We start from the raw sequence: 15,613 nt of genomic DNA, 5'->3' as shown, positions 1-15,613 counted from the left end.
ATAATACCTGGTGGAAGAGAGGCAATTTGCTGATCTGTGTGACCCTTTTCAATTGCAGGAACTGTTTGCTTTGTAAATTTGCATTTACTGGCTCTGACCACTAAGTCAACAAATGTTTCTTCACGTGAGACATTGCCACCTCTTTTGTCAACAAAGAAAACTGGTCTTTACATGTCCCATGTTGCCAAAGTACCTATGTTGATCATCAAATAACATTTTAAAACAATTTTTCCTGAAATAAAATATTTCGGATTTATCAGAAGTGCTCGGTACATTATTAGAATAGCTTGAAAACTATGGATTTTTAAAATTACTTCTCCTTGAGGACAAATTAAAACTAATCTCTATATTTGTACAAGCTTCAAGAGATTTCAGAGATTCTCGTTGCCACTACTATCCCCACTATCTACTACCTGATAGGCTGTCTTCCTTTCCACACAATTGCCTCAGCTTGCCTCATTTCCACAATATACTTCAGAAAGGACCAAAATCACTTTATCATTGGTGTTGTTAAAGAAATTCTTGCTGATCTCATGAAAGTAGAACCGACATTAAAAAAAAAAAAACAATCTATCTATCTAAAAGTTTCTGTTGCTATATTACCATTTTAAATTTAAATATTAATTATTTCAGAAATTACCATTTTTTTTCTCATTAAGAAAGGGTGTATAGAATATAGTAGGTTACTGTTGTTTCAGTAAAGCATGTGTTTCGAGGGCAGAGAGCAAACTACTGTATGAAAGCAAAGCTGCAATCTTTCTTCAGTAATCTGTTAAATTTCATTATTTGAATTTTGTTTTGTTTTGCAAAGTGATTTTTTTTTCAGAAGCATGAGCTGATTTCAAAGAGAATGCCCCTCTCAAAGGACAAAAGGAGTCGCGCAACTGCTTCACTCTACCCCAAGGCACTCTTAGCAGAGCGAACAAGGACATTTCTGTCAGAAGTGCTTATTCTCCAGACTCTACCAGGACAATTTAGCATCTGGAAATAGGTTATACAGGACCCCCTCGATGCTGTGGAACAGGATGGTCTAGTGGTCTAGTTCCTCTCACAGGAAGAGAGACTAAATAAAGCAATTTGTCCTGGGTTAGATAACGTAAGAAAGGAGGGGTGTAGTTATAATCTCACCAATTCTTGTTCATATTAAAAATAAATGCATTAACACATTTCCTCAAATTATAATTTTTTCATATTTAATAAAATTGCCACACCCATGCTTTTTATTTCAAATTTCTGACTTGTATATCTGTGAATCAGTGGTGGGATTCAAATAATTTAACAACCGGTTCTGTGCCCTAATGATTTCTTCACCAGACTGCTCAGAACGTTAACAACCGGTTCTCCTGAAGTGGTGCGAACTGGCTGAATCCCATCACTGCTGTGAATTATGAAAACTTACTAAATTCTTTTGACAAAAAGAAAAATCACCGGTCCTTTAGTAAAGCTCAGAGGAAACCTGACTTTAGCACCGCATATTCATCCTGTGTCACCTTCAGAGTTAACAAATATAACAGAGTCAGAGCTCAATTGAACAAAAGCTTCAAGCGCTGCTTCCACTATATCCATTCACTGCTTTATGACCAAATATTTTGTTCCTTAAACACACTTCTCTTTTAGGGTCTCATTAGTCCATCCAACCATGACTTCCTTAGTCTTTCCCTGCTTCTCAAACCAGTCACTCTTCATGTCCTTGACTTACAATAGTTTGAAGTTACAATGGCACATGAAAAAAGTGACTTATGACTATTTTTCACACAGCTGTTGCAGCATTCCCATTGTCACATGATCAGAATTCAGATACTTGCCAACTGTCTCATGACTGACATGACGGTAGCAGTATCCAAGGGTCATGTGATCACCTTTTGCAACCTTCTGATAAGGTCAATGGGGAAACCAGATTCACTTAACCAAACCATGTTACTAACTTAACGAATGCAGTGATTCACTTAAGAATCTGGCAAGAAAAGTCGTAAAATGGGGCAAAATATACTTAACAACTGCCCTGCTTAGCAAAGGAAATTTTGGGTTATATTGTGGTCGTAAATTGAGGACTACCTGTATATGATTTATGATTTGATCTTCATTCATTCTCTCTGTTTGTACAAACCAGCTCAATATAAGCCTTTTGTATTCATGCTTTATAGTATTTAGTCCATATTCACATAGCAACCATTTGCTTTTCATCTATATTTTATCACACCCTTCTTATGTAACCTTTTGCATTTCAACTTTCAGCCTGATGCGTAAAACAAATTTACCATATGTATATTAAAACAAAATATTGTTTCGAGTGTGAAAAGATATAACATCTTTTCAGTTAAACACAATTTAAACTACTGACTTGGTAAAATACTCAGAGATAGAAGCAGCTATATTCTATTAGGGAGAAAATACTGTGGGACAGGAGGAGATTTTCTCTTTGGTGCCCACATACAATTCTACTTAGTGTTTTGGTAGACCAATAAATCCTTTGAAGATAATCTTAAAGAACAGAAAAGTACATGCAGGGTTAAACCACCTAAATTAAAACTTTTAAGGCTTTGAAAGAGGATATCAGAACTGAATGGAAACAAGAAAAGCTCTGGCAATTCATATACAGGTGAAACTCAAAAAATTAGAATATTGTGCAAAAGTTCATTTATTTCAGTAATTCAATTTAAAAGGTGAAACTAATATATGAGATAGACTCATTACATGCAAAGCAAGATAGTTCAAGCTGTGATTTGTCATAATTGTGATGATTTTGGCTTACAGCTCATGAAAACCACAAATCCACAATCTCAGAAAATTAGAATATTACATGCAATCAATAAAACAAGGATTGTACATAGAACAATATCGGACCTCTGGAAAGTATAAGCATACATATGTACACAGTACTTGGTTTGGGCCCCTTTTGCAGCAATTACTGCCTCAATGCGGCGTGGCATGGAATCTGTGGCACTGCTGAGGTGTTATGGAAGACCAGAATGTTTCAATAGTGGCCTTCATCTCTTCTATATTGTTCGGTCTCATGTCTCTCATCTTTCTCTTGGCAATGCCAAGAGAAAGGTCAGACAAGTTTGCTGGCCAATCAAGCACAGTAATCCCATGGTCATTGAACCAGGTTTTGGTGCTTTTGGCAGTGTGGGCAGGTGCCAGGTCCTGCTGGAAAATGAAGTCAGCATCCCCATAAAGCTCGTCTGCGGAAGGAAGCAGGAAGTACTCCAAAATCTCCTGGTAGACTGCTGCATTGACTCTGGACGTAATGAAGCACAGCGGACCAACACCAGCAGATGACATGGCTCCCCAAATCAACACAGACTATGGAAACTTCACACTGGACTTCAAGCATCTTGCAGTGTGTGCCTTTCCATTCTTCCTCCATACTCTGGGTCGTTGGTTTCCAAATGAGATGCAAAAGTTGCTCTCATCAGAAAAGAGGACTTTGAACCACTGAGCAACAGACCAGGTCTGTTTTTCTTTAGCCCAGGTAAGATGCTTCTGATGTTTGTTGTTCAGGAGCGGCTTGACAAGAGGAATACGACATTTGAAGCCCATGTCCAGGATCTGTCTGTGTGTGGTGGCTCTTGATGCACTGACTCCAGCCTCAGTCCACTCCTTGTGAAAGTCCTCAACACTTTTGATTGGCCTTTTCCTGACAATCCTCTCCAGGCTGAGGTCATCCCTGCTGCTTGTGCACCTTTTTCTTCCACACTTTTCCCTTCCACATATCTTTCTATTAATGTGCTTTGATACAGCACTTTGGGAACATCCAACTTCTTTTGCAATTACCTTTGGGGCTTTCCCTCCTTATGGAGGTGTCAATGATGGTTCTCTGCACAACTGTCAGGTCAGCAGCCTTTCCCATGATTGTGATTCCTACTGAACCAGACTGAGAGACCATTTAAAGGCTCAGGAACCCTTTGCAGGTGTTATGGCTTAATTAGCTGATTAGAGTGGGACACTTTGAACCTAAAATATTGCACTTTTTCACAATATTCTAATTTTCTGAGATTGTGGATTTGGGATTTTCATGAGCTGTAAACCATAATCATCACAATTATGACAAATCACGGCTTGAACTATCTTGCTTTGCATGTAAAGAGTCTATCTCATATATTAGTTTCACCTTTTAAGTTGCATTACTGAAATAAATGAACTTTTGCACGATATTCTAATTTTTCGAGTTTCACCTGTAGTCACAGAGGTAAGTGTCTTAATTTATAGAAAGTAATGGCAGAGTTTAAACTTGCAGTACTTTCCTTTTTGTCAGAGCTCAAAGATCCAAAAGTCATAATCATTTGGGACAAAACTGTGATGTACTTAAATGAGATCAGAAATAAAAGGGCAGATGGATGATTAAATGATTTAGTGTATCCCATGAAAATGGTATAATTATGTAATGCAATGGATCCCATTACAAGATATTAGGCTATCTTGGAACCTTAATTGTGCAGGACAAATGCAATTTTGTCACAGTTATATTATTTTAAATCAGAAACCATCAACTATCTGCTAGAAAAAAATCTAAAATATGTGTTCACACCAGTTTAAAACGTTTATTTTGTCTATTGTTACTTGGTGATACTTAGTAATAAATGCTATTTATAATAAATTAATGTTTAATAAAACAACCAAAGAGACAAATATAGTTTATCATGGAAAATCTAAATATTTCCAGAAAACATTAAAAGAATCACAAGAGGGTTGCCTGCTCTATGCACCATTCTGTGTTCTTTGTCCTTCGCAGACCAGAAATGAGCAGTGTTTGCCCCTTGAATTCTGTTTTGTGGCCCTATAACCTCCAAAGATTCACCCCAATTCCTCCAAAACACACCACGAAATATGTGATGCCATTCCATGCACTTAGCTTCTCTCTGGCCTGAAAAATGTGGCCCTGGCTTCTTGTTCTGATGGCACTTTTTTTTTCCTTGCTGGGCCAACCAGCAACAGAGCTTTCTTCTTAAGCCCCGCCCCCCTCTGCTCTCTTGGCTCTCCTTGTCCTTATTCTTCCAATTGCATCAGCTATCTTTTTTTTACAAGTTTTTTAATCTGAAAAACAAACCAGTTCATTTGGACATTAACATTTAGTACCATTCACAAGTACATCCAATATGGTTGTTTAAGATTGTTGCATTATGGACATTCTAGATTCCCTGCGACATGATATGCTTGCATTTTATGTACAGAGTTTCTAAACAGGTAAGTCACTGAAATTCTACAGCTTATAAAAATTCGACACCTTATAAAAATTATAGTTTAGTTAATTTCTAAATAAAGTCCATATAGGTTTAAATGGACCTCAACAAAAATGATTTCAATTTTAAATAACATCATAAGCAGTTGTAAAAAAAATGTGTAAAAAACCTTCTAAGTACAGTTGTGTTATAATTATTGTCACTAGCTGAAGAAATATTTCTCTGTCTATTCTGCCAAAAAGCAACATATTAAATCACAGGTTACAAGGCTTTAAATTATTTGTTATTGTTCTATGAACAAGCAACAATCAACACTGACAACAAGAGGCCTGTATAGTGAATGACTGCAGGTGTGCAGAGAAAGCCTCTGTTCCTTGAAACCACATGGAGATCAGAGGCAGGAGAACTTCAGTTTTGTGACTGCACCATTCTTTCATCATTTACTTTCATTCAATGTTACAGCATTCCTCCCTTTAAAACTCGATACTTTTACTTGCTACATTCTTCACTACAGCAGGAAACAATTCAGATGCATTTTTTTCCTGTGGCAATCATTCCAACAATCCTTTTTATAGCCTCCAATTTAGTAGAATATTTGTTGTTTTCCAACATCTGCTTAAGATCTTCATTTTTCTTGCCATCGCTACTGAAGGCCGCTGAAGGAGCGGTGGAGGCTGTAGTGGGTGCCGCCTCTTGGCCCACCTGCGGCAGAACATCCCCGGCCTGCTCATTGTAACCAACATTGTTGGTCAACATCGTCCGCCGCACCGTTACTGGTTGAAGAGCCCCGCACCAGCTATCTTGAGTCTTCTCCCTACTATCATATAAAAGAGGAGAGGGCATTCTATTAGCCTCTTATCACTGTTTAGATACCTGCCCTATTAGGGCTTAGGAGATAACACAGATATTCCTGACTTGTAATGGTTTGTTTAGTAACCATTTGAAGTTACAATATGCACTGAAAAAAAGTGATTTATGATTGTTTTTCACACTTATGGCTGTTGCAGCATCCTGATGGTTGTGTGATCAAAATACAGATGTTTGGCAACTGACTCATAGTTATGACAGTGGCAGTGTCTGAGAGTCATGTGAACTTCAACCTTCTAGGGAAACCAGATTCACTTAACCGTAATACCAACTTAACAATTTCAGTGATTCACTTAATAACTGTATTACTAACTTAATAATTTCAGTGATTCACTTAACAACTGGGGCAAGGAAGGTAGTTAAAATGGGGCAAAACACACTGAACAACAACAAAATTGAGTTTAATTGTAGTTGTAAGTCAAGGACGACCTGTATTGATTTCTCACATTTTCGGGGATTGTCCCTCTGGATTCATGGACAAAATTCTCTCCCTGGACTTTCTTTGGCAGGTAGCATTGACATCCTTTCCCAGGTTGGCCTTATCACCTTATCACCATATTCAGCATCTGATCCCCATCCTAAATCTACCTTCATTGGTAAATCAAAATCTGTGAATGTCTATGGCAGAACAATGGAGCCAGGCATAGGCAAGATAAGTGTTCTTGACTCCTACATCAATATAGTCACCTATTTTTTTTTTTAGAAAACATCATTAAATCTACTCCATGAGAGCAGCATACTGTATATGCAGAGCCCTCACCTCCAAAACCACATATTAGGAAGTGTTAAGTCCTGGGGGTCGCAATTAGCAAAGTTGCTAAAGAATCAAAGTGTTTGGATATGGCTGATAGATTTACGTATCTTTAAAAGAATTAAGAGTTTCTCTAACCACTTTTCTACATTTGTTTGACATGATAAGCTAAAACATGGTTAGCCAGTTTGCAATTCGGTGTTTTCTGCAGATCCAGTCCTTCACTTTTGAATTGATGTCACATGTAGAAGAACCTTCTTGGACAATCCTAGATGGAAATTAGTCATTATCAGACAGCTACAAAAAGCTCTCTAAATCATCAAAGAAGCCGAATAAAATATGCTGCTATAAGAAAAATGTAAAGTTCATTTTAGGAAAATATCTCAGCGCAACATCTCTGAGGGAGATGGGCAGTTAATAAATAAGAAGTATAAATAAATAAATAACAAGGATGAGGCTACCAATAATATATATTTTTTTCATTACAGCTGCTCTAGTTTAAACCCAGGATGCGACTTCAAATATATCTCTTTATCTGGGTGTGCAGTTTCAATGTTATTTCTCTGTTCCCAATCCATACAAATTGTAACTAGGTAGATTTCATATTTTCAGCAACATCTCATTTTTGATTTCTTTCTGCAGGTCCTCAATTCCATGCTTTACAACATCGTGTTTTCTTTTTCCGAGGAATTTTAGACGTATTGCTTAAAAAAATGGGTTGAATTGACAGGGTTAAAAAAAAAAAGAACAACCACCAAAAGGGAGTATTTAAACAACTACAGGATACCTTTGCAATTTCAGGGCCCTATTTCAACAGAGGAAGTGCGAAGCGAACTTTTCTTGAGAAACCTTTGAAGTCCCGTTTGCCCAAGGAGGATGTTGCATTAGACGAGCCCTGGGCGACCTTACGCCGCTGGCCAAGGAAACGTTCAAAAGTTTTCTAACTTTTGTTTCCTTGGAATCCGAGGGGCCCCGGTTGGAAACTGAAGGCGCCACTCCTGAAAAACAAGGCAACGAGAACTCTTCCGTGCGGGGCTGCGGAGAAAATGGGGGCGAAGGGTTCTCGGGAGCTTCCAAACTCCCAGCTCTGCTCTAACTGGTGTCGTCGTTGCTTCGAATTCCACGCTCACGTCGTTAAGGAGACCAGCCATTGAAGCGTCTCTGCCTCCAGTTGCTCCGGGTTGAGGTGGAGTCGAACCACTCGCACTTTGGAGGTCAGAGAATAGCTAAACCGCCCAAAGAGAATTCGAGGGCGCCGAAGGAAGGAAAGTCCGGGCGGGGATTGGAGCAAATCCCAAGGGTAGCGGAACCAATCTCGCGTGTCCAGCCCCTCCTTTATGCAGGGCAAATCCGCTGTGGGAATTCGCCTCGACCCTCCTTAAAGATCTGCTTCTCCTTTCGCAGGCGCGGCGCCCCCCAGTGTTCGCGGAGCTGCAGCATTAAGTGAGCCTCTTCCAGTCCGACGGCGGGAGGGGCGGGTGGGTGTCCATCACCCCCACTTACTCCGGCTCGTGGATTTTCCTCAGAAAGAAGTGAGGTCGAGGAACAGATGGAGGGACGGGAAGTTGAGACTTCGCGGACGGCTGGCGCCCGCGATCGCTCGCTCTCCAGGGACAGGCAAAGCTGGGGGGGGTGTCGCGCGGCGGGGAACTCTCGGACCCTGCTTGAATCGGAGTTGAGCAGCATCGCGCCTTGTTCCGGATTGAACCCACGCGATTCACCGCTACTTCTCTCTCATCTATCTATCTATCTATCTATCTATCTATCTATCTATCTATCTATCTATCTATCTATCTATCTATTATCTTTCTATCTATCTATCTATCTATCTATCTATCTATCTATCTATCTATCTATCTATCTATCTATCTATTATCTTTCTATCTATCTATCTATCTATCTATCTATCTATCTATCTATCTATCTATCTATCTATTATCTTTCTATCTATCTATCTATCTATCTATCTATCTATTATCTTTCTATCTATCTATCTATCTATCTATCTATCTATCTATCTATCTATCTATCTATCTATCTATCTATCTATCTATCATCTATGTACCATGTACTATGTATCTATCATCTCTGTGTGGAAAGGTTGGGAGTTTAAAGCCGGGTTTGCTTAACCCAGGGAGGACTTGTGGCTGTGGTGCAGTTCAGGAAGGGTTGAGTACAATAGTTTTATGGCGCTGCCAGAGCGGAGAAATCCTGGGAAAGACGCACTTCTAGGGCTCGCCAAGCCCCGTTTTTTTTCTGCCTTGCTCCTCCGGCTCCCGCGGCCCCCTTCCGGTCCTTCTCATTCCCCCAACCGCCTCCCAGGTGGCGTGTCGTTTTCTTTTTCCTCCGCAACTTTTGGAAGAATGTTGGCAGCAAAGTTGGACCCACCTCCCATCCGGGGCATCTTAATTTCTTCTCCGGGAAGGGAAAGGTAGGAAAAATAGAGTAGAATAGAATAGAATAGAATAGAATAGAATTCTTTATTGGCCAAATGTGTTTGGACACACAAGGCGTCAGGATGAAGCTGGGAGTTATTTTTAAAAGGTGCGTGGACAAGGTGCATGGGAAGTTGAGGTAACCAGGGCTAAACTTTCCTCTGGGTGTTACTTTGGAAGGGAAGGCAGACAAGTATTGAATAGGATGTATTCCCCCCCCCCCCAACAGCCTGCCCTGTTAGCATGAACTAAGGATGGCTGGCTGGGTAGGGAATGTGCGGTGGAGCAACGTGGGTCATGCCCATCTCCCATTAATCTGTGAAACTGGCACTGGAATGCATGGGGTTCCCTCCCTCCAAATATGAAAGTAGAAAAATACTCTCTCTGAGTACTTGTGTTAAGCAGGTATTAAAGGATAGGGTTTCTAAGATTATGTCTCATAAATCTGATAATCTTTTAGTTAAAGCAGGTGACACAGGTGTTTCAAGGACCCAATATCTGTTGAATTATGGCATAATCATGGCATTCTAACAGGAACATGGCAATTAAATAATAAGTCTGCCATCTGCTAATATGGACCTGCTAAATACGGGCCCTTCTCCGCCATAATTTACACTGACATTTTTCTTCTATGTCCACAGCTCCTCCACTAACTACCGTACTTTATGTCTGTGTCAGAAGGGAAAATGATAGGAAGTATTCAAATGAAGGGGAGTGCAAAGGAACTCCTGCTCCCTAATGTTTTGTGGAAGCTGCTGTATTTAGGCAAATAGAGAGAGCTTCAACATTTTCCTTCTGAGAAAAAGCTAAAATTGTTTAGGTTTGAAAAAAAGAAGGTACTGATTGGGAATACGACTGAGACATAAAAATATATATACAACAGAGAGAAGGGTTTTTTGTGTCAATCTTCTCTTCAAACACTAGGACCAAGGATTGTCCAGTGGAACTAATTCAAAGGAGATTTAGAACAGTACCTCCACCTAACACCAGCACTTCTTCATGTAATGTATAGCTATAACATGGAGTTCATGGTAATGGCCACTGACTTGGATTGTCTTAAAAAGGGACTTGATACATTTAATGAGGACAGATCTGTCAAAACCTGTCAAGTGTTACTCAGAGTGATCCCTGATTTCTCCTGCTCCCTAGGATAACTTCCCCCTCCCCAAGGAGCAGGAGAAAAGCATACCTCCGACTTTTCCTTCCAGCACCCAATAGATGTGAGAAGCAATATGCTAGGTTGAGATGGGCTTTGTTTGATTTTTCCAGACTGTTCTTATATATTTATGGCTTGATTTGGGAAGAATTGGGTGAGGGGCTTTGAAGCTTCCAACCCTCCCTTCCATTATTTGAGCACTGAAAGTTCAATGTTACCTGTCCAAAAAATCCACATTAATCACTTCCTTATTCTATTTTTTTTCCCCTAAGGAAGATAATGTTTGATGTTTGATCTGACTTTATCCTGGTGGTTGCTGGGTTATACATACTTTATGGTACACTCCTGATTTATCATCACCTAGGTTTCCAGGGCTGGTCAGAGGAAGCTTCAAAGAGTATTATATCTAAGTGAAAGGTGCTTGCAGAGCAGCATTGGACAGAGATTCCTGTAAAGAAAACTCCTGCAAAGATCCACAAAGGCTTTCCAACTTGTTCTAGGACTTGGGATTGTGCGGCCTATTCACCCTCTGAAGATGCCTCTTCAAAACCTCACACAACCCGTCTATCACCAACCACCCAGTAACTCACATGGTGACTTACAAGGCTTGTTCAATATGGTGAATGGTTACTTGAGGGTCGTGCAACCCAACAGTTTCCCCAAAGGTAAGAATTATAATGCTGCAGGAACCATTTCCATATCATCAGTAACCATTTTTAGTACAGAATGTCATTGGGTCCTTCATAAAACTTGGTCAGCTGTTTTTTTTCTCATTGTATGAACTTCTCAGATTAAATGTTGTAAAGGACACACATTTGAGAATTCTTAGGAAACTCTTAACTATTTGAATACCAAGTTTGATGCCAGCTAGGCAAATGGCAGTGAGTTTGCTATGGCACTGTGGGGGAAAGCCAGTTTAACTGTCTTAATGAAACAGTACTGGAAAGAAAATATTTAATGCTATCATACTGAAGTGAGAAAGGAGTTGATTTATTGTACCAGGTTTAACTGGCATTGAAATTCTGAACAGTATGATAATATAAGGGTGTTAGGATGTTAGTCCATTTGTATACTTGAGCCTGATAGGTAAATATTATCTACTATTTGTTTATGATACATTTATTTATTTCATAATATTTATTTCTTCACATACTGAAAAAGATGAACTAACCTTTGGAGAACGCCCATATTAATTGAAAAATCAATGACTGCTATAATTTTGTTCAGAAAAAATAGCATTAAATACAAATACGTTTAATTAATCCCCTTGCCATCGGTAAGATTTATTTCTCCAGTAATTTGCTATACATTTTAAAAAAAAATTTTTGAAGAGAAGAGTTTAAGGAACATTACTAATGAAAAGCAGTTCTGGGCCAAACTTGTTTTTCATTAGAAATAGAATGTAGCCACAGTCTTCAGTGGGTTTGAATGGATGGGATTGGGCGTCCCAAAAGACATTCATTTTTACCACATTTTATAATATATCTATTTTTAAATGTGAAAGACATACATTCCATTTCTCTTTTTCTCAATTAAAAATACCTGAAAAATATTTCACTGTTGTCTTCTGGTGGTTTCCTGCCACAGAAGTTTATGATACCTATGAAACCTGAGTTTAAGGGTCAAATAATTCCGATGCTTATTAAAGTGTTGAAACTGTAAAATGACTCCACACATAAATTTTGCTTTCCAATCCCTCTGAGAAATAGACTACTATATAGTAGACCTTACATGTCTTCCTCCCTGATCTGAACTCGGGATAACCTGTTTTTCCAGCTTACAGTAAAAATAGGCCATTTACAAATAAAATTTTCTTTATGCCAGTTAGAAAATATTTTCTCTTTCTGGTCTAACTCCAGTGTCAAGCAGCTCTTCTCAGATTTTTTTAAAGTGCAAAGAATCTTGTGTAAAAGAACCCAACAAGCATTTGATGTGACAGTCACTTGAAAAAAAGAACAGGAGCAAAAGGTCGGCTTGAATTATAGGCAGATGCTAGGCACCGAATTCATAGTCTGAAAGTGAAGGACAAAAGGCATAGGGAATCGGCTCACCACGGAGGAGAACGAAATTAAAAAAAGAACCCACAATTTTCCCCCCTGTTTCAAGAATCTTTTTTTACTCGTAGGCAGTCCAGGAAGAACAACCACAAAACCTTCCACTTGTTTTCATGCAATTTTGGTTATATGATTAATGATGTTTTCTAATAAATTATGTCAAAGATTCAAATGAAACTTCTGTGGAAGACTTCAAAAGTGTTGAATAGTATAGTTATCCTAAAATCTACCCAATTTGTAATTTAATTGCACAAAATTTTTAATTTGAAATAAGTCCTGCCTTAGGCATGAAAGCCGGCTGAGTGAATTTGGCCCAGTCAGTTTCTCTCTTTCTTTCTCTCTCTCAGCTCAACTCACTTCATAGGATTGCTATTGTGCAGAAAATAAGAGGAGGAAGGAGTATTAGTGCATTTGCTGCCTTGAGATATTTATACAAATAATAAAGGCAGGATTTAAAAATATATAAAATCTAGAATCAGAAAATGCTCCTTTTCATCAATTAAAAGAGCAATAAATATATGAACCAATTTGAAACAGTCATCTGAAATCTCCATTATTATGGCTGAATGTAAACCTACATGCAATGGCAAAGCTCCACTCTTTTAATTTTGCCCCTGCTGACATGCAACAGGACTATGTTTTAACAGGAAAAATGGGGTGGGGGGTGAAGGAGCTATCGCCTCTCCTGGGCTATTCATCAAGGTTTACTTCCCAGCCCTTTTTTCTTCCTCCTGGCTTTGATTCCAGAAGTGAACAACGTGAAATTGATCACTACTGAATAAGCTGGAGGCAGTGGTGCCTTGTTTCTTTTCTTAAAAGATATTTCTGTGATACTCTTAACATTTTAATAGGATGTTTTAATAGAAAGCAGAATGAAAAATATATTTTTTACTAAAAATATTCCAGGGTTAGAGAGAAATAAAAGTCTATATTGGATAGAGAAATAGAAAATACCTGTAGCTGAGTCTCTACAGCCCTCTCCCTTGGAGCAGATATATTAAGCCCCTGAAAAGATTAACATAGGATAAGATTGTTTTTACATATCGTGTCTGCACAAGATTTAAATACAAACACCACTCTTTGAACAGTGTTTCAAAATCATTTAGAAACCTAGTATAGATCTCTTCAAATTTTAGAGAGATGGCTCTGCAGTGTCTCCTTCTGCTTACTAGCCCAAAATCTGTGCTTTGAACTAGCCCCAGTTATAAGGCAGCCAACATGCTGTTCATTCAAATGTTTAACCTGAAATGTACTAATAACAACAGCATGCTTAATTATAGTCAAGTTGTTTTCTATCCAGACTGAATTTCACTGCACAGTTTTACCTTTAACACACATACACCCCCTCCATTGTATACAAAGGCAGGACAGAAAGAGGATTAAATGGTAGGCTAATGGATATATCAGTTTGACCCTAAGGAGGCTGCTTCATTCTTTAAAATAATGAGGCAGGCCCTGAGACTATGATTTCTTATCTTGAATATAATGCTTCTTGTGATGCAACTCAAAATGGTAAAATCTTTTTGACAATAGTGTTGCATGTTGAATTGTATTCAGATTGTAGACAACTTGATAATCTAACCGTTGTGTCCTTCTTGAAAGCTATTGCTTCTTTCTCTTTTAAGGTTAGAGAAAATTCTTTAAGCTCTTGTGTTTAGTTTCGTAAAGGGGTTGAGAATAATAGCTCGTGAAAGTTGAGAGTCTTCTTCTAATTATTGTTCTTCTGGACCTTCAATCATTGAGTATGAAACTACAGATTAGTTAGATATAAGTAACTTTAAAAGTCCACGGTGCAATATTTTGCTTTGAAGAACAGCCATCTATTCCCTTCTTAGCTGATATTCTCTGAATTTTATTACTTCTCTTTAACTATTAAATTGTTGTTGTTAGTTGCAAAGTCGTGTCCAACCCATCGCGACCCCATGGACAACGTTTCTCCAGGCCTTCCTGTCCTCCATCATCCTCTGGAGTCCATTTACGCTGACACCCACTGCTTCGGTGACTCCATCCAGCCACCTCATTCTCTGTCATCCCGTTCTTCTTTTGCTCTCAATCTTTCTCAGCATTAGGCTCTTCTGCAGTGAGTCCTTCCTTCTCATTAGGTGGCCAAAGTATTTGAGTTTCATCTTCAGGATCTGGCCTTTAAAGAGCAGTCAGGGTTGATGTCCTCTAGGACTGACCAGTTTGATCACCTTGCAGTCCAAGGGACTCAGAGGGGTCTTCTCTAGCACCATAGTTCAAAGGTCTCAGTTCTTTGGTGCTCAGTCTTTTTTATGGTCCAACTTTCACAGCCATACATTGCAACTGGGAAAACCATGGCCTTGATTATACACACTTTTGTTGGCAGGGTGATGTCTCTGCTTTTTAGTATGCTGTCTAGATTTGCCATAGCTTTCCTCCCCAGGAGCAAGTATCTTTTAATTTCATGGCTGCAGTCCCCATCTGCGGTGATCTTGGAGCACAGGAAAGTAAAATCTGTCACTACCTCTATTTCTTCCCCATCTATTTGCCAGGAATTGAGAAGGCTAGATGCCATGATCTTAGTTTTCTTAATGTTGAGTTTCAAACCAACGTTTGCACTCTCCTTCACCCACATCTAGAGACTCTTTAGTTCCTCTTCACTTTCTGCCTTTAGAGTGGTATATCTACATATCTGAGGTTGTTGATATTTCTCCCAGCAATTAAATAGCAAGCAGCTATTTAAGCAGTAGATATTGTTAGTTTATCTTACCCTTTAAAATGAATCGAAGGTCATCAAATGCATTGAGTAACATTTATTTGTTGTATTTAACAGTTATCTTTCCATGAAGGCACCAGTTCTTTTATTCTTAAGAATGCTAAGTTTGCTTGGATATCAGGTGTCAGGTAAAATATATGTATGGTGGCTTTTCCTTGCCAGGATGTTTCTATTGACAATTTCACATAATCATAAAACGATTCCTTGGGCAGAGTTTGCCTTTGAAGCACTAGACCAGTGGTTCCCAAACTTGGCAACTTTAAGACTTGTGTTCAACTCCCAGAATTCTCCAGCCAGCAGAGCCACTGCACTAGACCTAGGCAGTAGCCATTTTAATCAACAAGGCCACATAATTGCCAGAATCCAGCTCTTTCTTAGATGTTTTGCCATTCTGCTATTCTGTCAGGCCTTTGTTATTGTGGCTATTTTTTAC

At 38.9% G+C, this 15,613-nt stretch overlaps 1 protein-coding gene and 1 long non-coding RNA gene across 2 annotated transcripts in view; one reads left to right on the top strand and one right to left on the bottom strand.

Moving 5' to 3' along the window:
• Positions 1-5,801: 5,801 nt before the first annotated feature.
• On the bottom strand, positions 5,802-7,670 carry LOC116514070. The gene is made up of 2 exons (XR_004256071.1): positions 7,586-7,670; positions 5,802-5,997 (listed from the first exon to the last, which is right to left on the bottom strand). It is a non-coding gene; the product is annotated as an uncharacterized LOC116514070 (long non-coding RNA).
• A 491-nt stretch (positions 7,671-8,161) lies between these two features.
• The window catches only part of LOC116514069 (prominin-1-A-like), a 43,726-nt gene continuing 36,274 nt past the window's right edge, over positions 8,162-15,613 (top strand). Inside the window, exons 1-2 of the mRNA XM_032225501.1 lie at positions 8,162-8,241; positions 10,754-11,054. Of these exons, the coding sequence (XP_032081392.1) occupies positions 10,925-11,054 (130 nt within the window). The 5' untranslated portion in view covers positions 8,162-8,241; positions 10,754-10,924. The remainder of the gene's footprint in view (positions 8,242-10,753; positions 11,055-15,613) is intronic.

The sequence above is a fragment of the Thamnophis elegans genome, chromosome 10, assembly GCF_009769535.1.
Source record: "Thamnophis elegans isolate rThaEle1 chromosome 10, rThaEle1.pri, whole genome shotgun sequence".
Taxonomy (NCBI): Eukaryota; Metazoa; Chordata; class Lepidosauria; order Squamata; family Colubridae; genus Thamnophis; species Thamnophis elegans.
This window is presented reverse-complemented; position numbering and strand designations above follow the sequence as displayed.